The sequence below is a fragment of the Apodemus sylvaticus genome, chromosome 13 (assembly GCF_947179515.1).
Source record: "Apodemus sylvaticus chromosome 13, mApoSyl1.1, whole genome shotgun sequence".
NCBI classification, from domain to species: Eukaryota; Metazoa; Chordata; class Mammalia; order Rodentia; family Muridae; genus Apodemus; species Apodemus sylvaticus.
This window is the reverse complement of record NC_067484.1, coordinates 25,943,553-25,967,922: the sequence shown is the minus strand read 5'-3', so window position 1 is coordinate 25,967,922 and position 24,370 is coordinate 25,943,553. Positions and strand designations below refer to the sequence as shown.

Genomic DNA, 24,370 nt, shown 5'->3' with positions numbered 1-24,370 from the left:
AGTGTACCCTATTGACTACCTGAAAAGCAGCCAACCTCGCATATTTTCTTTCTTTCTTTCTTCCTTCCTTTCTTTCTTTCTTTCTTTCTTTCTTTCTTTCTTTCTTTCTTTCTTTCTTTCTTTCTTTCTTTCTTTCTTTCTTTCTTTCTTCTTCTTCCTTCCTTCCTTCCTTCCTTCCTTCCTTCCTTTCTTTCTTTCTTTCTTTCTTTCTTTCTTTCTTTCTTTCTTTCTTTCTTTCTTTCTTTCTTTCTTTCTTTCTTTCTTTCTTTCTTTCTTTCTTTCTCTCCTTCCTTTCTTCTTTCTTCCTTCCTTCCTTCCTTCCTTCCTTCCTTCCTTCCTTCCTTCCTTCCTTCCTTCCTTCCTTCCTTCTTTCTTTCTTTCTTTCTTTCTTTCTTTCTTTCTTTCTTTCTTTCTTTCTTTCTTTCTTTTATCTTTTTTTTTTCAATTTCTTGAGACAGGGTTTCTCTGTGTAACCCTGGCTGTCCTAGAACTCACTCTGTAGACCAGGCTGGCCTTGAACTCAGAAATCTGCCTGCTTCTGCCTCCCAAGTCCTGAGATTAAAGGTGTGTGCCACCACTGCCCAGCAAAAGAAGTTAGAATACACACAGTTGCTGAAACCAAGGAGCAAAACATTTCCAAAGGTGAATTTATAGAAGAGTTTTATCCTGATAAACAAGCAACAAATATAATGTTGGGAAAACCATTTTCCTGAGTCTATTTTGTGTTGGTCAGCTACTCTGGGTACCATTCCTGTCCTGGAGTATGTTTAATATTCTCCATGACACTCCATTGGAGAAAACTGATATTCCCTCTGCCAGCAGGTATAAATTGCAAGTAGCTTCTTGTTAAAAGTGAGACTTTGTGTGCACTTTCGCTTCTCAGTTCTGGGATTTGGTCTAGGTGAAGGGCCTGTGTGTGCTTCTAGAGTCTCTAAGCTTATGCGGGTATTAATCCTGTTACATCTGGAAGGCACTGTTGCATCTTCCCATTGGCATGAAAATATCTAATAAGATCATTAAATTTCTACTAATAATTTACCAATATCAGAATAGTCATTTCACAGAAACACATAGGACTTTATATCACATTATTTTGAGGAGTTGAAATGTGATTGCTTGCATGCTGAGAAAAATAGTTTCTTGAAATATATTACATAGATCCAAGCAACGATCTTTCATTTCTCATGCTATATACACCAATTGAAAAGAAAGTAAAAGTTTATCCAACAATTCTGAGTATTTAAAAATTAATTGATAATTTCACATTTTTATTTGAGAGAAGGACTCAAAGTGGGGAAACAGGTCAAGTTTAACATTGTTTCAAACTTGAGGTGGATGAAATAAAGCTTTAGAGGATCTATAGATTTTTTTGATCAAAGTGGCTGAACTTATTTTGCAAATCCCAGGCAGAACTATTAGCAATGTGATTTGGTATTTCCTGGTGAATAAAGTGGATTGAGCTGAGGTAACTTTCATGGTGGTTTCCTTTCACAGGAATGTGCTTTGAGAAGTAGAAGCCTGCTCTGTGTCAAGGGAGGATGTGGAGTCTATTCTAAAAATTAAATGCATCATAAAATTGAAATAGCACGATGACACCAAATATTTAGCTTTGATTCTACCTGACATAAGAAAATATTTAGGAAGCCTCTTCAGCTTCTACAATTTCATTAAGAGCTCTCAACTAAAAGAGAATTCATGAATTACAGCATTGTGGCATTTTCTCTCTCTTTGATTCAAAAGTGAATTTTTAAAAGGGTAGAATGAAAAACAAAGAACATAAATGATTACTAGGGCCTAAATTTATTTGCAGCTGCCAATTGCATCCTGACAATAAGCTATTATTCTATTACTAAGCTTTGAAGGATGAACCCACCAAATGTAGAGAGAGCCAGAAAACACCGATAATTCTGTCAGTCTAAGGGAGATGTATGAAATTTCATTATGTGAGAGGTTTCAGAACAAAACATTGGAAGATATTTTTTGTCAATGCAAACACTTTTAAGGGTAAAGTGTGACTGCAGACTTGACTCTCGGGGACTTTACTTGCATATTTAATTGGAAAGAGACATACCTTTTTTCCAAACCTTAACACTTTACTAGGCTTTTAACTGGGAATCTCAGGTTTCACATGCCTTTATGGGGTTGCTTATAATAGCTGGGGCTTATGTAAGATCACATATTTACTATAACTCTTCTGCTAGCAAGATAGAAGAAGAAAGAGATTGGGTTTTCCTTTCACCATCCATGTGTCTTGGGGTTTTCAGTTTGCTGCAGTTAGTCAGAGTAATGATTTGTTTCTCAGGTAGTTAGTCTAGACATACTGCGCATACATCACTAGTCTCCTTCACTTAGCATAATATTTCTAGAACATCATGAAGTGATAGAAAGAGCTGAGAAGGATGATGCCCACACAGTTGATATGAACTGGCTGAGAAACACTGGACATCATTATCTCGTTTGCCTTCATGAATTTTCTCTGCGAGGTGATATTTGCTAGGTCAAATTTAATTATAATTTTTTATTCTTACTAGGAATCTTAACCCTTAAAAAGAGAAGCCTGTACTGGCAAGAATTTCAAATCACTGTCCTATTCTTCAGCGGAAGGCTGACTCCTGTAAACAGGAAAGTTTACTGATTGGCAAGCTCATTCAGATTTAGTTTGGTGCTTCCTTTTAACCAAAATTTCATTTTATTTTGAAAGACAACTTTAAGCACTTAGGCAAAACTTTTAAGCTTGATGCACTTTGGGGAGTGACATATTTAAAGAGCAAAAATACAAGCAGCTTAGGGTAATTTTGAATAATTTCTCATTGCATATGCATATACGTTAAGAAGCCTAAACACATTGAAACAGAAATCTCTTGCAAAGAACTTATGCACTTACTTACTTATGTCAGGTTTTTAGGCAATTGTGAACAAATTACAATTTTTACTTGCTAAATCTAAAACTATGCAAAGACTGTATCCTTCAGGAAACAGAGAGAACACAATTTTGCCTGTGGTTTACACTTATCCACCATTTACATCCACTGCTTAGCAATACTGGAAGATAGCAGGGGATCATTACTATTTCACCATTATCCATACAGATTGCTTCTTTAATTTTCTGGCATTATCTACTTCAAAACATATTACTTGTGGCTATAATTATAATGGAGAATGAATTACTACTCCAACAACTTCATAAAACTGATATATCAAAACTGGCAATTTAAGATGACTCTAAAATTTGCTAGTATGTTTAAATGTAAATATATAATAAATGTATATATGAACATATATATATATATATATATATATATATATATATATATATATATGAGGCAGTGACACACAGGAGATTTCAATTGTGTGATAAAATTGAAGCATCATAGAGTTTGCTATATTTAATGTATAATAACAGATGTTATGGTATTTTGAATATTTTGATTTGTTATTAGTAAGTCAAACCATACAAGAATAACATGTTTTCCTATGATAAGCATGATAGATTGGTACTTTAGTTAAGGTTAATTCATCCTCTCAATGACTCTACTTCAACAACCTGAGAGAAGCTTGTGGAGTGTGGCTTTCAGTCCATTGCATGTTTGTTACCTGGGATTTTCTCCATGTGGTCACCGTAAAAGCCCATAGTCATATTGAGAAGCTTTACTAGAGGAAGCAAGAAAGATGTCTGAACTTGAGAGGGCAAAGGGCAACTAACAATAGAGTGTTAGAGTAAATGTGTTTTTTGAGTAAAAAGTCCCAACAACTTTATTAAGCATAGTTGGTTCCAAATTTAATCCTTCATCATCATCTCCCTCCAATAAAAATGTTGTGAACATTGGAAATACACTACCACTTTTCAAAATCTAAGTATTTAATAAATCTTGTATTGGTTAGCTTTCTGTCAACTTGACACAAATTAGGATCATCTTAGAAGAGTGAACCTCAATTGAGAAAATTCCTTCCTTAGACTGTGCTAACAGCAATTCTGTGGATGATTTTCTTGATTAATGATGGATGTCCCAGTCCACAGTGGGTAGGGCCATTCCTGGGCAAATGATCTCGGGTTGTATAAGAAAGCAAGCAAAGCAATCCACAGAGAGGAAATCAGTAAGAAACTTTCCTCCATGGTCTCTGCTTTCGTTCCTGACTCCAGGTTCCTTCCTAGAGCTCCTGGCCTGAAATCCCTCCATGATTGACTTATAAGCTGTAAACGGAAATAAAATCTTTCCTCTAAAAGTCATTTTGGTCAATATTTTCTCAGCATATTTGAAAACAAACTAGGGAAGACCTGCATCGTTTATAAATTGCCCAGTGCTGGAACTTTTCTAATTATTTTTTCATGCATCTGTCACCTCTAATTGTCATCATTTTCTGGTAGAATGTGTGAAGTTTGCTAATAAAACCATTTTTTTCTATAACCACAGTGAAACTCTAAGTCCACAGTTCTTGCCCTTGTCAACAGAAAATTTGTTTTGGATACTGTAGAATTAACCATGTAATTAGTATATCTAATCCAATAGAACTCAATTTATATACTTACCATTGAGAGTGCTTCTATCAATCAAGTTAGTATCAACTGGCCAATAACCTCCATCGCCATGACGACCTGTGTAGATTGGCACATAAGAATGTTAGTTAATGTAGCCCAGAAAACTACCAACAAAGCAAAATAAAAAGACAAAGAAAAGAATTTTAAACATATACTACAGAGAAGAATTATTTAGGTTGCTTCTATGAATTTCATTTTTCTAATGTGTAAAAAAAATCTGTTATACTTAATCCAGTTAAAATCAACTCCTTTCTGTGAAGCAATCTCTCTCTCTCCTCTCTCTCTCCCTCTCTCTCTCTCTCTCTCTCTCTCTCTCCCCCCCCCCTCTCTCTCTCTCTAGGTATAATAAAGTATCCAGAAACACACGAAAGACATGGCATAGCCACACTAAATCTTTTTCTCTTAGAGACATCAGAACAAGGATGATCTAAGTCATGGCTTGTGGTCCAGCCAACTTGTATTGTCTCCTGCCTGTCACAGATTTTTAGCAAGTCCCCACTGATGAGTCCCCAGGCAAAGACTTGTTTCATTTGCAATTTGGCTTTGAGTACTTGCTCATAATGTCATCTGCCAAGTAAGGTACTTGAGAATAAATACTCCCTAAACAGAGAACAAAGAATGTCATAAAGATGCCCAGGCACATAATGCACATGTCTGTTGCTACCATACAGAAAAAGAAAGGAGGTACCTCCGTTATAGTTCTATTGGGACCTGTGCCTCCCATAGGCATTAAGTGGACGCAAACATGGGGTTTAAAAGAACCAAATCATAAATTGATTAAAAATACTTATGTGATAATAAAACGTTAACAAGGATGCTGTATAACAGATGATCCTTTATTCTATACATAAATGTAGAGAACTCTAATGATTGCTTTAACCTTTGGAATATCTAGGTGGACTACTCATAGGAAAACATTAAAGACTTGACTGTATATGCAAACATGTCCCAGCAGACAGGATTTGTTTCTCAAGTATTTACATTTAGGACAGAGGTAAGTGGTTGGCCAGGAAGTGGGTGGTTTTCTTTATTTCCATTAGTAGATTCCATTTTTCCTTCTACTTCTGACTTTCAAGTCTGCCTTGTGGCATTCCTTTGCATACCTAAAATTCTCACTAGTGTTGCCAAAGCATATCATTATTTTATTTGCAAAAGTTCCGTGGAGAAGCAACTTAGTATTCTGTTCACTGATTCTCTGAGCACAATTTTTAAAATTCTTCAGATATCAATTCTTAGCTTAGGTTAGCATGGACACCAGGCTCCTAGTAAGCAAGGAAAGACATTAATTCAATCACAGAAAATCATGCTTTGCACATAAAATGGCATATTTAAACTCTGCTGGGTCTGACTGTGAGTGTGAAAGGATTTGGGATTTGAAAAGAGTATGTAGAGATTTGAGTGAAGTTTCTTTATGGATGTGGTAGAGACATTGGGAGGTATGCTTGTAACAGTTTAAATGAGAATAGGTTGTGCACATTTTGGTAGGCAAAGAACATCAGTGGACAGTCCTACCCTTTCCCCAGATATATGACTTGTGCAACAAACACATCTAAAGTTTCAAGGAACTCAGAGAAGCTCTGCTCATAGCACACTGTGCGATCAATGGGGAATGAAATGAAAAAGGAGGTTTTGTATGAATATTAAGAATACTTTTGCAGCACCTGAAAGCAGCTAGATTGCAAAGCAGTCAGCCAAAAGACATCCTAATCACCTAATCACTTAGGCCAGTAAAGGCAATAGATGACTCCTGAAGGGAGTAATCCTATATTGGCTAGAAATTAGGTAGATAGCCTGGGGAGGATTTTCCTTTTCCTCTAGCCTCCTGACAAATGTCTTTTTAATGAAGTTTCTAGTTTGTAGGAGGGTATAAAAACAAATCCACAAGCATGCCCATGCATTACTCAGACAGGGTCTGGAACCCTTTGGATTTACTTTGAGAATACCATAAGAAGAAAATACCTCTGTTATGATATAGACTAGATCCTTATACAGGATAAAGGCATCATGGAAGTGCTTCTAGATAGCATGTGTCTTAAGGACATTGGCATTTTATCTATAAAATCTTATATGTTGACATGGCTAGCTTTTCGTTGTTTTTGACTAGATTGATATCACAAAATAAAAGTAAGTAATTTTTATTGAATCCAATAGAAAATGCCTTTTAGGAAATGTGATATAATCAATGAGGAAGGCTAGATTTATGGTAATTTATATATTACAGTATGGTAATTTATATATTCATCAGGAAAACACACAACTCCTTTCCAGGATATTGATGACTACTCTAAGATAACTTGATCTGAAGACAAGCTTTAATTTTGTGATGTTTCCTTTCTCTGAAAGATTCCTTTTAAACTCCAGAGAGGCTTTCCTGATGGGTAAGTCATAAATAATTACTACTAATATTGATAGCAATGACAACACAATATGCCTGCACCACTGTTAGGCCTGTGTCAAGAAGTTCCTAAATGAGAAAATGCTAAGGAACATGTTAGTAAAGGCTGCTGATACCAGGCAGGCCAACACATGTTTGAGGACTTACTGCTGTGGAATGATATTTAATGTGTTCGGTTAACTTGGTTGATTTCTTAAGCATTGGCTTACAGAAATAGAGGACTGATTGGAATTTTGAACATGGTTGAAGTGAACGATGGTCAATGTAAATATTCAAATTACCGCCCTATCCCGAAGGTCTCAGTTTCATTAAAGGAGAATTAAATAGTTATAACTTATTCAACATTTATTGAATGATTGCTACACAAAAGGCATAGCCCTCAACTCTCAGGAAGGGGGAGTATATAAAATGATTCATTAACATTGTGTCCAGCGATGACAGCTAGCACTGTTTCATTATCTATAAAGCTTACATAATACTATTCCTGGTTTGTAATTCACTCTGGGTTTAGTGATTTAAGGACGCATCATCAGTCTATTTCTATACAACACTGTCAGATTTTCCTAAAAATGGTTTTTCATTTATTTAGTATTATTAACAAGGAATACCTGTGAAAACAATGTGATATTTTAGCAGTGTTGCATTAAGATCTTAGTAATTGAAAATTTGGAATCCTCTAATTATTTTGATATAATAAACTAAATCTCCAAACATTGAGAGTTTGTTAATCTTTCAGAGTGAATTTGAAAATAAGCTCAACTATCTGTGACTTCCCTGTCATTTCCTTCCAGGACTGAAGTTGAGAAACGCTGTCTTTAGGGAGTGCGTAAATTTGTTTGTCCTTGATGTGATGCCAGTGGTACCTGTGAGGAACTCTCAATACTGGAGGAGAGACTCCTGTCAATGAAGATGCTATTCAATGAATCACTAAATACTATGCATTTGAATTTATTGTATCCTTTCAGTTTTTCATTATGACTTTGTTCTTAGAGGCCAATTAAAATATTCTTTCTTTATTTTTACTGTGGTATAGTCTTTGTATGTGCATGGGTGCATATGCCCATCTCTCTCTCTCTCTCTTTCTCTCTTTCTCTCTCTCTCTCTCTCTGTGTGTGTGTGTGTGCATTGTATAAAATTAAACTATATCAATGTTTATTTGATATCCTTCTTTGCAGCAGATAGTGTTTTCTATGTCCAACAGCTTTTGGCACCTAGTGATGATGAATCGTGTTGTGTTTGGGTGCTAAAGTCTCCTTTTTTTTCCAGATTCACGAAGGAGAGTGGGACATTAATGTGCAGAGGACATTTAGGAAGTTGGATGCAGTAGCCGTAATCTCATCTCGAATCCATCTTCCCTGAACGGGCATTCAGAAGGTCTACACTATCCATCCCCAGAGAAATACATATGGACCATAATCTAAATCAAATGGGCAGATGGCTCTTCTGACAAATATTTACTGCACAGCCTTCCCAAGAATGCAGAGCACGGAGTTATCTTCTCGATCTTAGAATTGGTTTTCTGAGAATAATTCTGGGGGGTAATGACGAAAATTGCATTGATTTTATGTCTTGTACAACAGTGGATAAAGAAGATCCATTAATGCCACCTGAATACAATTTTACTGCCCAACACACAGATCACATTGAGATATATTTAAAACAGATGATTTGTCTTAGGCGAGATATGTGTGTGAGGGATCAATTTATCATGCAGGTGATAATACTGCTGACTTTGAGCAAAGATATCAGGGCATCAAAAACCAGGAAACAGAACAATAACTAACACCCAAGAGTTCTCAAATACATATTAATAGAAAGCAGCTGCTCATTCTTTCCTAAGGTCCAACGCACTGTTTGAACAGACATAAAAACATATTATCGAGTGAGGAAAAACATAACAGCTCCAGACTCAGCAGCAGCTAACATTCTCAGCACATGTGAGGTTTGGCGTTGAGCAAACCCTGGTGCATATCTTTCTGCAAAAGCTTTAGTCACGTGTGCCTCCAGTACACACTCTCAGGGCAATAATTTGCAAAGTGGAACGGGTTTGGTAAGTGACTCTGAGTTGCCTAGAGGACAGTGTGTGCATCCCTCTCTGTCCATTTTAATCCTAAAAGTTCATTGTTTACTACTCTAATTATTGTCTCTATACCTTTTACTGTGAATGGAGTTGACTCTTGCTAAGAAGAAGACAACTCAAATGAAAACTTAGGGTTATAATTTTATGCATAAATGTGAAGGAAAAGGAATGGGAAATTCTGTGGTGTTTGTTAGTCATGCCATCAGTACTTGAGAAATTTATGTGGACTATTCCTTTATCCTAAATGCTTCTTTTAGGTAGATGTTTCAATTTCATTCTGAGTATTGATACCCTGAGGCAAATGCATAGTTTGAAACCATACGTGGGGTATGGTTTCCTGAGAAACTGCCAAAGGTAAGTTTACAATTCATGCATTCCCCCCCACCAGGAACACTAAATTAGACGAGCCCTGGCAGAATTATCTGGACACATAAATATAGGGATGTCAGATGTTAGTCATCAGAACAGTTTAATGTAAACATCTTATATCACACATTAAACATATATACATTAATAATTTATAACTTATAAGCCATAATATCCTATGTAATATAAATATTCAGGCATGTATATATAAACATTCTATTACTTTTTCCGCCTCAGTCTTGACACTGAACCAAAGAAATTGAGTCATAATTTAAAATTAACCAAAGAATACAATCAAACAAATATATCTTTTGATCCCAGCCAAGCAGATAAATTTCTCCTTAAAAGATACCAATTAAACAAAACTCATCATTTCTTAATTGTACAAACCTCACAAGTCCATCTTTCTTACTGGTTCCTGATGAAAGCTTGCTACCTGTTCCTAATAACCGATATCATAACCAGCCACATTTCAAAATCCAAGCACTTCATTAGTTGTAATTATTATTAACATAAAGTTAGATGCAGTGCTGATTAACAGCTCAGTCGTTAATAGAACAGAGGTCAACTCAATGCTACTGGCATAGAGTTTGGTGGTACTGTCTGAAGCCGTTTATTTCACTGGGTTAATGCTTCTCTGTCTCTAGCAATCTGATATAATGGCCACCAGAAGGGTCTCAGAAATCACTTTTAGATGCAGCCCTGTCTTTACCAAATTCTAAAGCATCATTCTGTTTTACAATCTATAAGGGCTTTCCTGAGTGACAGAATCGCCCAGGAGCTCATTTCCCAGACTGTGGAAGATGAGCCATAGCTCTATGCAGTTTATAAAATAGAAACTGCTCTCAATGTCCATAGAATGACTCTGAGAGCCTCCTCAGAGTGCTGTATGAGATTGTCCCAAATACGGATTTGAAATGTGCTTGTGTTTGGGTGAATGTCTAAGTCACACTGAGGAGAGATGGGTTTCATTCTTCTTTAAGGGGAAAACTGCTGGATGAAGACATTAAAGCCTGCTCATCCTGCCAGTGGATATAAATAATGAGTCTGTTGGAGTTTCCTCCCCCATATATCTTCTCACACTCCACCCATGCAGTCGATAGAAGTTTCAGTTATGCTGTGAAATAGTTTCTGTTGCTATTCAAACATTCAGTACTATACAGAAGCTCCTCAAGACAAAAACGTATACAACTCAAAATAGATTTCCACCCTTCCCGTTTAAGGCAGAGTACCCATAAACTAAGACAGCATGAGAAAAAAAATCAGCCACTGATAGATTGGTTTTTCAGATCTAGTAGGAAGACTTGGTTATCTCTGTCTAAGTACAGAGGAGGGACAGGTAGGTACTAATGAGGGAAGGAAGCTATGTGTTAACTCACTGCTCTGGCTCAGACAGAACTATGTTCAGAAAGGAGCTAAAGAAAAGGTTGATTCCTCAGAAACCTTAAGACATGCACGGACCTTCCCAGTTTCCACAGTGGGTGGGACCAGATCTTTGTAAACTAAGAAATGCTTTGACAGGTGCAAGGGACTAAAGTACCAAGATAAAGAGTATCTTTGACTTGAGAGAGCAACCTAGAGGAGATTTCTCAAAACAAAATGCAAAAACAAACAAACAAACAAACAACTCCAAACCAAACCAAAACTCAACCAAACCAAAAAAGAAAGGAAAGGCCTGTCTGCATGCCTTACAAATGTGGAGAGATTGGTGTATAGTCATATTTCATAATTAATACAGATGACAGAAAGCCCAATCTATGCTAAAGAGGTATGGAAGGCTGTAAAGTTTAAAGTATGAGAAAAAGGTCAGAGAAGGCATTCACAACAGAAGACTTTCAAACTTCTACCAGGGATGGGTAATTATTCGCCTAGACTTCTTGTGGGCACAGTTCCCTCTAGATAGATTGCAGGCTAGGAATAGAGGTAGTTGGTTGAACCAGGGATACTCTCAGCAGCTAGGTGTGACATACAGAGAAGTAACAGTTTTAAATTATGCAACAGTTCCAACCCAGGGAACTGTTTCCCAGGGAACCAGGAGGTACAGGCAGCAGTGGAAAACAGGACCATACCTCCCTCCTGTTCACCCAGCCCTGGCTCTGGCTAGGGATAATAAGTTTGAGACAGACTCAGTGAGTTCAGCAAGGGAGGAGAAATCCACAGAAGAAGCTTTAAAGTAGAGCTCTGAAGCATGGACATAGAATGGCTTAGAAGGAATGGTGGACGGCTGTGGTGAGCTAATTAGTGCCTCCAAACCATGCTGTTATTACACCCAGGACTGATCTGTGCAGGAAGCAACTGAAAAACATTGACAAACTTTTCCATTCTATATTAGATCTTGTTTATGTTTGAGTCCAGTATCTTCTGTGTTGTGATCTGCAGGAATCACATTAAACTTGCTCAGAGTGGATGACAGTGGAGTAAGGTTTTCTTTAGAAGCCAACTATTTATTGTAGTACAGTTGTTTGGGATATTAGCTTGTCCTGGTCATTTTGTGGAAAATCTTTTATCATATAGATAATAAGACAATAACAAGTAAATGTTTTTTGCAGACCTAGGGTCTTGTTTAAGACCCAGGATCTTGCCCCTTGTTCTGGAAAGACTCAGTGAAGCAGTATTTGGCAAAACCAGAACGGGGAAGTGGGAAGGGGGAGGACAGGGGGAGAGAAAGAGAGAGAGAGAGAGAGAGAGAGAGAGAGAGAGAGAGAGAGAGAGAGAGGAGAAAGCATTCTCACTGAGAAAAGTCAACAAGTGCATCTACTGATGGAAGCATTAGAGACTACAATGACTATTGTACAGGTATATACATTACTGCAAAGGGACCAGTTTAATTGAGTGATTGTAATCTCTTGATCATTCCCAAAGTTAAAATAAGACCTAATTTTTAATTAAGCTATCAGCTATCAAAATGGGACAAGGGGATTATTAGCTACTTAAGACCAGAAAAACAGTGGGATGTTTTTCATAGGGCATAGAACTTAAGGAAAGGGGGGAGCAAGGGAGTGGGAGAAAGAGAGGGAAAGGGAGAGGGAGAGGGAGGGGAGGGGAAGAGGGAGAGAGAGAGAAACAGAGACAGAGAGACAGAGAGATTGATCAACTAACTGAGTTTTGAAAGTTATAGAAAAAACTAGTCCTTATATATTCTATCTAAAAGTTTCCTTAGAGTTTCCTTTGGGGAAGACAGAACCAATTAGGGAATTTTGCACACATCCTATTTGAGAAAGATTATGCTAATTAAGTATGAAGAGATTTAAAGAAGCTGTTTCAGTAAGAAGGGTGAGAATAATGTTAGCTATGGATTTGTAAAACAGACCGTTTCATATATGAGTAGCTTATGACTGAGAAAGATGAATTTACTCAGGAGCACATTCTTAAGGAGCTGCGTCTGCCTAACTCTGAGTATGGTTTTTCCATGGTGCATTAATAATTACAAGAACAAATGAAGAAGGAGGCAAATGAACCAGATCAGACCCAAGAATTAATCCTGTCGCTGTAGGAGCATTTAGGTATCTATGATGTTAGATACGTCACCTGTATTCTTAATAGAAAATATCAAACAAGGAGGGCTTTGCAAGGGAAAGGAAATAATGTTTGCAGTCATACATAGCACTGCAGAAAGTGATGCTATCACATTAGAAAGGCCATAACAAATCCTAGGGTAGTAGTGCACACCTGTGATCCCAAAATAGGATGTGAAGCAGGAAAATTAAGAGTCTTAGGCAAGTTTTGATTATCCTGTGTCCCAGAGGAAAATACAAAGACAATCAAGCAAAAACAATGGAAGGAATGCATAGCATGACAGTAGAAGGGGAAAAATTTAGGCTTTGAAGACAAAAAACTAGAGTGATGCCAAGGCTACTTCCTATATCAGATAATTTTTTCTTCCTCTTATCCTCCTCCTCTCAAGCAAGAAATACTCAGCCTAACTGGCCAGATGTGAGCAAGGTTTATATAGCAGTGGACCCAAGGAGCGTGCAGATTGCCAGTGGCTTGTACAGTGGCTCTTTGAAGCATTGAAAAGAAGGAACAATTTAGAACTGCTACATTGGAGTAGAGAAAAATGAGAAAAGCCTTTTCACAAGTTCATCTTTCAGCCAAACTACACTGTTCTGCATAGTGATCCCTTGTTGTAGCCTGAATCCTATCTTACAGTTTCGGTAATTTTCCCATCTTCTGGATTTCTAACTATCTCTTCTTAAGATTTCCTTGAACAGAATTCTACTAATAGTTTTCCATTAAAGTTCTATTAATACATTAGAGTTCAGTCTAGGTTTTAAGAAACAGTCTTCTTTACTTGAGCTGTCTATGGTTTCCTATCTGAAATGCTGAAATATCCATTTTAATGAGAGCATGTGATGGGCATGTTTTTGCTTTGGTCTGGGAGTGAACGTTACATAATGCAGACTGCTTGAGATGGCACCACATAACTTTTGTTTCCGATGTGTTTCCATTTCTAGCATCAAGCCAGCTTCAGTACCATTAGTGAGTCCAGTTCTTCTCACAGTGTATTTCCACAATTTCAATAATTCATTGGTTCCCATTAGTTTTGATTTTTTCATTTAGCATTGAAAAAGCTAGTGAAATTCAAGCTTATATAAGATGTTTTGTGCTAACAAAAAAATAAGGAAGGATAGACATTAAAGAAAGGCTGAGAATCTTTCAAATTGACTAAAATATCTTATTTTCACTTTATATTGATTGTTTTCCTAGGTGATTGCTGAATTTATGGTTTTTAGATGGAAATTTACTTTTAAATTTTATTCATCTTCTATCTGAGACCATCAACATACAGATAGGTTTTCCAACCTACACTTTTTGTTAGATAGGAAACCTTTTATTTTCTAGATGGTTAAACTTACCTAGACTTTCCCATCATTATTTAACTCAAAATACATTTATTAACTATAATATTTATTACTAAAATAACTGATAGCCATGAAAATATGAATCTAGATAATCTTCTGCAAGAGGATAATTTATAATCTGACTACTAACCTAGGAATAACAATCGTAAATTATTAGAAATGGGCAATATAAGCTGCGTATTCTAGAGATCAACAAGAAGAAAAGACTAAAAGGCAATGAAAAGTATTGGAATATAATAGAATTGGGGGTAAATCTAGAAGGAAAAGGAACTTGCATTAACTTTTTTCAGAAATAGAAAATATTTCCCAGGTTGTGAGAACAGAACCAGATATAGTAAATACCTTGTGGCTGTTTAATTTTATGACCTGACTTTAGTGCATATGGAGGAATAGTATGGTCATCAGATTAGAAAATACAATTCTTGGTCTGAAAAATGACTGAGTCTACTCTGACACCCTCAATGAATTTATAAACATATGTTCTTAAACACACCGATAAAAGTAGTCTTCATTCCTCATGAATAAAAATTCTCTTTATAATACACAATGACCACTGTAGAAAACTACAGCCAATCAAAATGGAGACCTTTGGAGTCCCAGTCATATATCTAGAAAATACTCCTGAACCCAAAGCTAAGGGAACACTGTAAAAGAGGGGAGAGAAATATTGTCAGAGGCAAGGAAAAAAAAGTTTACTGTGAGACTGTGCCTCTTAGTAACATCAGGCAATACTGATAAAGTTTTGCAAACATGACTTCCCTATCATGAGCTGACCAAAGATAACAATGCAAACTTCAGCCCTGAAAACACACATAAGGGAACATTATACAGATGGAATAGGTTATATTTAGGAATGTGCATGTATATACATATAAACATTTACATGCAATAAAAAAATAATGAAAAAAGAACTTAGGAATTGAAGGCAAGTGGAGGGGGGGACTGGTTTCTGTGGTGTGGATGAAAGAGAAGGGAGGAATAAAATTTTAATTTAAAGATAAAAAATAAATAAAAAGATTCTCTTGGGAATAAAGCAACTAATTCCAAAATACATAATGCAGAACTGATATAAGCAGGTAGTCAGAGCCAGGAAGAGGCCTGCCTCTCAAGAAGGACCAAGGGAGTTAGTGGCACAGTAGATATCATTAGAAGAACCTCTGCAGGAATTATTGCTTGAGGCACTGTAAACAAAAATGTCTACCTAACAGTCTGAGAAGGTTAAAAATCTACATGGATCAAATAAACCCCTATGGGCGCTGAGTATGTTTCATTCTTTCAAAGTTCCCTATTAGAACATAAAAACTCCTGAGAGGCTGACTTAGGCAGCTACTTGATTGCTTGCTGGGAACATGACAGGCACTTAACACTCTATTAAAAGCACATTACTCATTTTCCACCTTCTCATCTTCACCACTCATAATTTACAGAATTGCCGAATTTTAAACCTGGGAAAAACACAGGTGAGAATAGCATTCTTAAGTGGGTGTAGCAAGTGGTTGAATAATAAACTGGATTGAAGCTATTCACAATAATAAGGGAGAAAGAGGCTTTAATTTTCAATTAGACTGCTCCCATCAGAAGGTGTGAAAGGTTTCAATTTTTCAAACAGAAGCCTGGATGTTGTGATCTGAAACCTACCAAGCCTGTATTACATTAAATAAATCCAAAGCTTGGCTACATTGAGAATCCTAGTTGCCTGAAATTTGAAAGAATTAAAACTCTGTTTATACATGAGATTAAGACAGCCAAGGTATTGGTGTTCTGTTCAGGAACTTTTCCCCTGTGCCTATGTCCTCAAGGGTTTTCCTCAGTTTCTTTTCTATTAGTTTCAGTGTGACTGGTTTTATGTGGAGGTCCTTGATCCACTTGGCGTTGAGCTTAGTATAAGGAGATAAGAATGGATCAATTCGCATTCGACTGCATGCTGACCTCCAGTTGAACCAGCACCATTTGTTGAAAAGGCTATCTTTTTTCCACTGGATGTTTACAGCTCCTTTGTCGAAGATCAAGTGACCATAGGTGTGTGGATTCATTTCTGGGTCTTCAATTCTATTCCATTGGTCCACTTGCCTGTCCCTGTGCCAATACCATGCAGTTTTTAACACTATTGCTCTGTAGTATTGCTTGAGGTCTGGAATTGAGAAATGGGATCTCATAAAATTACAAAGTTTCTGTAAGGCAAAGGACACTGTCAAAAGGACAAAACGGCAACCAATAAATTGGGAAAAGATCTTCACTAATCCTACATCCGATAGAGGGCTAATATCCAATATATACAAAGAACTCAAGAAGTTAGACCCCAGGGAACCAAATAACCATATTAAAAAATGGGGTACAGACCTAAACAAAGAATTTTCATCTGAAGAAATTCGGATGGCCAAGAAGCACCTTAAGAAATGCTCAAGATCATTAGCCATTAGGGAAATGCAAGTCAAAACAACCCTGAGATTTCACCTCACACCAGTCAGAATGTCTAAGGTTAAAAACTCCGGAGACAGCAGGTGTTGGAGAGGATGTGGAGAAAGAGGTACTCTCCTTCACTGCTGGTGGGATTGTAAGATGGTACAACCACTATGGAAATCACTTTGGCGGTTCCTAAGAAAACTGGACATGACACTTCTGGAGGACCCTGCTATACCTCTCCTGGGCATATACCCAGAGGATTCCCTGGCATGCAATAAGGACACATGCTCCACTATGTTTATAGCAGCCTTATTTATAATAGCCAGAAGCTGGAAAGAACCCAGATATCCCTCAATGGAGGAATGGATACAGAAAATGTGGTATACATACACAATGGAGTACTATTCAGCAATTAAAAACAATGAATTCATGAATTTTTTAGGCAAATGGATGGAACTGGAAAATATCATCCTAAGTGAGGTAATGTAGTCACAAAAGAATACACATGGAATGCAATCATTGATAAGTGGATATTCATTAGCCCTGAAGCTCTGAATACTGAAGATACAATTAGCATAACAAATGATTCCCATGAAGAAGGAAGAAGAGGGCCCTGATCCTGGAAAGGCTTGATCCAGCATTGTAGGGGAGTACCAGGACAGAGAAAAGGGCAGGGGAAAGATAGGAGAATGGATGGAGAGAAGAGGACTTATGGGACATATGGGGAGGGGGGAACTGGGAAAGGGGAAAGCCTTTGGATTGTAAACAAAGAATATAGAAAAAAATATATGTATGTATATATATATATGTAATGTATATATGTATGTATATATATATATATATGTGTGTGTGTGTGTGTATACATATATATATATATATATATATATATATATATATATATATATATATTTAAAAAAGAAAAGACAGCCAAGGTACAAAATGGCAAGTGTGGTGTCAAGAAAGTTACAAGAATACTCATGAGGGAAACTTACTCTTTTAAAGGAGATGAAATTACAGTATTGTCACTAGATTTGATGTTCTTGGTAGCAAAGTTAGATTCAATGTCTTGATTGCATTTCCATAAATTACACAATGGTGTTAGGCAAAGAGTCCTAGGTAACTTGTGCTCTTATCTGACTAGTTATACCCTGTGAACACTTGACTAAGACGTAGGTCTTCCTTATATAAGTTTTATCTAACTATAAAATTATCTAACTATAAAATTTTAACTAACTATAAACACATGTAAAAACATATGGGAAAATTATTCATAATTTTTTGTTATGCGAAATTGTTATTCTCATTTTTTTAAAAAAATATTCTATTATCACTACAAAAACATGGGAATCTTACAGATAATTTGCAATACACCATTTTCCAGATGGAGATGCTGAGAGGAAAATTCTTATTCCCACAGCCACATAGGAGGTCCCAGTGTTAGGGCTGTACTGGAATTTAAGGGCTCCATTTCCATTCCAATCTCAGAGCACACAGTGATTGGCAATGATTGATGGGTGAACCCAGCAGACTTAACAATAACTGTTAAGATTCTGAGGAGCTCATCTGCCTTTCCTTAAACTGAAACTCAATTCAGATGGTCCTTCTTTATCTGAACCTGAAAACTAGCTTCCAAATCTTAATTGTCTACACTGAACGTCTCAGGCTAATCATCTTCCAGGCCATGGGGATTCAAAGACACTTGAAAGTCCTAGGATTGAGCACTTTTTTTGTAATTACCTAGGTAAGTTTCTATCCACTGGAAGTCACTCTGGTCTTGCCTTTCTACCCTGGCATCTACCATATCCTACCATTCTGTCATACTGGTTAGGCATGGACATATGCATGAAATCATAAGCAGACCAATTTTAAATTTTTATCATCTAGTTAATCTCTCTTTTTTGAAAAACAGTCTTCAACCAGTTATCAGCAAAGCAAATAGGCACTGTTCTTTTGAAACCTGATCTCAAGACTCAGAGTGTATCTTACTCACAGAGCTTCTGCCTAGCCTGTTGACAGTTCTGGCTCTCAAACTTTTATCTCACTATTTCCCCATGCATCTTGCAGACATGTTGCCATCATGTTTATTATCCTTGAGAATAATAGAAGTCCAGAGACTCAGCCAGGCAGAAAAGATCAGGGAGAGTCTGCTTCAATCGTGCATCCATGACTGATCCTAAACCATCAAGTTGCAGCCGGGCTAGGTGCATCCTCTCCCACTGAAGCTAGGCAAGTCATCCCAGCAATAGGAAATGAATCCAAAGCAAGCAACAGAGACAGCCCTACTTTAATTGTTAGGAGACCCACATGAAGAGCAGGTTCAAGCTACATATCTGCTACATATGTATAGGGGGCCTAGGTCCAGCCTGTGCAAAACTTTTATACATAGGCAGCACAGATTTGGGGCCACTCTTGGAAATAGGAAGTGAAATACTTATGGGGGACCAGAAAAGGGGAAATCATTTGAAATGTACATAAAAATATATCGAATTAAAAAAAAGAAAGGCTAAGGGGATGAGGATCATGAAAAAAATATTCATGGGAAGCTCTAAGGTTTAATCTTATTTCAGAAAATAAAATTCCCATGCTTTTAGCAGCAATATGCTAGACATTGTGGAGCCAGAGAGAAGCATTTGTCTTCCACCATTGTCAAAAATGATCTCTGTGGATTGGTGCAAAAGACTTATTTTCTTGGTCTATAAGCTAGAAAGATAATTAGTGGAGTGAGTTAAATTCCTGTTCCAATGTGAGTACTAGGCTTTGTGAGTATGTAGCATTTTACACACACACACACACACACACACACACACACACACAACTGCAGTATAGCTTCTCTCCTCTACACATACTTCGCATGGTCTGTGCCACCGCCTTTCTTCCTCTCTATAAGAAACTTAACTCACAACAACATCAGAGTTTTTTTCCAGCATGTAAATAAGCTTCAGACTGCTTAGTATCCAAATGGAGATAATAGTATTTCTTAATACAAAGCCTAGTACTCACATTCATATAGAAATTTACACCATGTGGTTCAGTAATGTTATAAGTCAACAGAATTGACCCAATACTATTGATGTCAGTTTTAAGAAAAAAACCTTAGGAGGGTGTCTTCCGCAATGTGAAGACATAGAGAGGAAACACCAATTAGAAAGTGGGAAGATGAACATTGTTTGGACTCGGGTGTTCTAGACCATCACCAAGGGCTTCTACCTCAATTCTAAGGGACACATATTTTTTGCTGTTTTAATTACCAACATTTGGTATTGGCAGCCCAAGATAACCTAGGTAGTAGAATTAGGATAATCCCAGTGTTTCATTAACAAGATTATTAGTTGGATGATCATTTGCTTTGTTCCTAAGAACACTCATGGATATATAAAAAGGAAGGATCATATTAGAAAAAGTCAGCACATTAAACTTTGGATGCTATGGCTGTGCAGATCCACACTTATGGATCCTTCATGCAAACAGGAGGAAAGTACACACTCTTTGGATTTTGGTTTTAAAACAGGGCTTATGAAATATCATTTTTTGGGTTTGCAACTTGGCCTTGCTATTCAGTAGCTGTGCTTCTACAGGCAAATTATTTAGCATCTTTCTAAGCTTCGGATTATTTATTGCTCAAGAGAAGATAATGATAGTATGAGTCTCAGCAGTGTTACGAGAATGAAATGAACCAACCATCCATTGTTAAAAGTGTTCCTTTTGGAAAGGCTTCATGGCGTTTAATTAAGCATTCTGCACACCCACGTAGAGATATGATATGACTCTTGTCTATTCCTGGCACACACTTTATGGAGCCTCTGTCACTAGCTCCCTTTCCCTCTCCATGAAACCTAACTCACTAAAACCTCAGAGTCACTGTCCAACACACTGGTCACATGAACATAGAAAAATCCCTGCATTTTTCTAGGGAGTGAATCAAGGGAGGAAGGAGCACAGAAGGGAATTAAAAAGTAGATCAAGACTAAACTGAAGAACACACTGGATGAAATCTGCTGATATACATGGGTTGAGAATTCTACCCTGTGTATAATCTTCATACAACGCTTACTAATATTCCCAACTCTTTCTATTGCTTTGAAGAAAGCCACTTTCCTCCTCCACCCCCCCAAGGAAACTCATTCTTATCCTCAAAACTCTTGTTTTTCTTATGTTCTTCACAACAGGTCTTAGGCAACACTTTGAATACAAGAAACTGCCAAAGTATTTTTAACAATAATCAAAACTTTTCTTATGTTTTATTTTACAATTCAATTTCCTGCTTCTCTATTTAGGACTCATATTGCCAGGGTAACCCTGATTTAAACTAAGAGTGAGGCCTTTTTTTGATAATTCCATATGTATTTTATCTTATTTCCTTTCTTCTCTCACAAACTGCTCCAGACCAACGTCCACTGCTCAATGTCTAGGCTTTTTCTTTTTGAATAGCCTGCTAACTTTCAATTTGTGCTGCCCATATACTCATGGACATGGTACCATCAACTACAGTGTGGTTCCCCTACCAGGGGTCACACTCTTAAACAGTACTGACTCTTCCCCCTCTAATAGCTCCTCAGTTGGGAGAAGGGGTAAGCCCCTCCAAACTCCATGCAAGAATGTTGACTGGCTTAGCATTTTATCTCATGAAAATTCCAGTTCTTCTTACAAATTTAACAGAGGAGCAGAAGTCTATCAGTGTGTAAGATGAAAACTACTCAACTCATTTGCTCCTTTCCAAGAATGGGAGCATTCCAACCCCTTTCTATCATTACTTCCATCAGACTTAATGTTCTGTGATATGTAATATTTCTCAAGTGTTTAGTCATGAACACAAGTGACTGTTGTTATTTATAACAAGGTTTTGGTCATCAATGCATTTTATGTGCTGTCTTTGTAAGAATCTGAAGATATCACCATCACTAACTTAACTTCACCAGTCCTTTCATTTTAATCACTGATTTGAATGAAAGTGACATAAAATGTTGAGCTTTTCAACTTGACTGTGTTTGAAAAGGGCACCAAATAGCATATGTGGAAGAATATTTCTAAGTAATATATAATGGGTAAAAAATAACGTGACTAAGTATATCTTATTGCCTGGACTCAACTGGGGCAATAAAACTTGGGAGTCCCCTTTCTTTTAGCAACTAACTTGGTTTCACTGAGTTTTGGAAAATCTGAACAAGACTCAATGACAAGTAGAGGCAATCTGGTCTGAAAGGTGGAGGATCATTTATTTATTTAAATAACAAAACATGTATTGGAATGCCTAACATAATAGGAAGCAAAAACTTAGGTGCATACTTCATTGGATAGGCATATCCTTAGCATCTATGAGATCCTAGGATCTCCAGCACAATAAATAAAAAAATGTAATAATATTAAGCAAAAATCTAACTAAAGTCTAATTACAAAAAAAGTAAGCTAGACTCTACGAAGATTTTGGATTTTGGATGCAATCCATATAAATGGCTAATGAAATTATTTAATAAATTTCTATTAATTTTCTTGTTTCACATATATGAATGTAAATGAAATATATATGAACATATTTGAAATATATGTATAAATATATATGAAATATATGTATGAATATATATATGTGAACAAAAATATATATCACGTATATATGGTCCAAATACAAATAAAATTTAATAGCTCTTGGTCTATGGGTTCTATGGGAGCTCCAAATTTTCTTCAGAGAGGAACATTATGTGAGGAAAGTTTTATTATCTCATAACTGAAATAATTAGTGAGCCTCTAACTAATTGTTCTGGGTTTATACTTTGCCAGCTCTAGTACTTCATTTACTTAGGGAAAAATATGCTAAGTGATATTATCACCATGAATATAATTAAAGCTGTCCATTTCTAGTAGATATGGCTCATAAAAATCCACCCCCAATGAAAACAATGAGGAATAGCAGCGACATTCGTTTATGGAAATCTTGACTTTGGGTAGGCATTTCTAGAGTATCCCTTCTATTATCTCATATGAAATTATAGTCACATTTTATGAAATAGAAATGTTCTGCAAGAACCCAGAAAAAGAAAACAAAAACTAGGATCTAATGGGGGAAAACACTACTCAGGTTGGGGGGTCTTCTGCTATTAGTAAGAGTAACAGACAGATGATCTCCATCTGTTACATGGAGTTGTCTCAGGAAGAACACTTTCCTTTAATCTCACAATTTGTTGCCTGAGAGCCTCAAAGAGGGCTGATTATGTTGATGGCCCACTCTGATGTGCAAAGAAAGGGACAAATTACTGCAGACCTTGAAAGCACAATAGGGACATGACTAGTTTCAAGGACTCCCAAGCTCCTAGGAAAAAAATAGAACCCCACCCTCACCCCATGAAACTCATCAACTCTTCTTTTCTTGCTTAAAATTCTATCAACTGTCCTTGGTGTAATGATAATGTAATACTAATTTATTAATCAGTCTACAAATTATGGTAATGGGAAATTCTTCCCTATTTTTGAAGGATAATTTGTGTTTATCTCCATTTTTCATTGTGTGAAGTCATTCCTGGTTTTCAATCAGCTTTTAGTAATGAGAGAGGAGAGAGAGAGAGAGAGAGAGAGAGAGAGAGAGAGAGAGAGAGAGAGAGAGAGAGAGAGAAATATATTTTAAATTCTACCATCACCTGATCCCTGTTCCATGAGCTGAAAGACACTGGGCTTCGAAATAAACAGTGATAATACCCTAAAAAGTTAACTCAACTTTGTTTTTATTTATTATAGGAATCTCACTGCAGAAGAGAAGCACACATGATTTATGTAGCACGACAGAACTTTAATCCACAGCTCAGGAAAGGGTGCAAGAGCAGCTTGAAAATTATGCTGAGCTTAATTATACTTAATGTGAATTATTCAGAAGTGCAGACAGAGACTAAAAATTTATTTCATACAAAGAAGCTTGACATTTTAATTGGTCCTTCAGAATAGAGACAAAACAATTTCCTCTCAAGAAAATTTACATCTTCCCTATCAGACCCGCAGCCTCAGCCAAGCAGAACTTCATTAACCAGATTAATCATGCCGGTGTCTGCTCCATCAGGTGTATGGCCCAGGTGAAAGGAGGGATACAAAGTGATGATTGACATTTTCAAAAGCTACAACTGCTGGAAAGAAGAAAACAATAATAGACTATGCCACTGTACCTTGGTCATTAGCCATTTTGTCAGGGTGTTCCACTGTAAGAGAGAAAAAAATAAATTTTATTATTACCACTTAGAGTTCCTTATAAGAGATCTGTCTTGTTATATCCAAAATTTTGTCATCATTTTTTTCTCTTTTTCTGGATAGTCAGAGGTGGCAAACCCCTGAAAATACTATTTTTGCTGAGTAAATGTGCTCTAAAATGCAGTTGTCATGTTTTTCTAAATATAGGCTCATTTTGTAATTTTAATTAAAATAGGATTGATAGTAAAAATGAATGAGTGCTGCCAATTTATGTTTATTATAAGCAAGCTTTAGGAGCTACTTATTATATATATTTGACATAAAGAAACACTTATATATATACATAAAGAAACATATATATATATATGTTCCTTTAATATATATATATATTAAAGGAAAATAACTTTAATGAATTAGCCAAAGTAGTGGAATATACTGCGAGGGATGACTGATATTTGATCTAAGACCTGGTAAAGTTAACTCTTAATTTGTTCACAACTTCAGAAGAGGGATGATCACTAGTCACAAATTCATTTTAAAATAAAAAGTCATCTCCAAAATTC

The 24,370-nt window shown here is 36.5% G+C and overlaps 1 protein-coding gene across 1 annotated transcript in view; it reads right to left on the bottom strand.

Annotated features, from left to right (window-relative positions):
• Dcc (DCC netrin 1 receptor) overlaps nucleotides 1–24,370 on the bottom strand; it is a 1,165,761-nt gene that overhangs the window by 88,594 nt on the left and 1,052,797 nt on the right. Inside the window, exons 21-22 of the mRNA XM_052155825.1 lie at nucleotides 23,786–23,818; nucleotides 4,529–4,594 (exon numbers count right to left, since the gene is read on the bottom strand). Coding sequence (XP_052011785.1) covers nucleotides 4,529–4,594; nucleotides 23,786–23,818 — 99 coding nt within the window. The remainder of the gene's footprint in view (nucleotides 1–4,528; nucleotides 4,595–23,785; nucleotides 23,819–24,370) is intronic.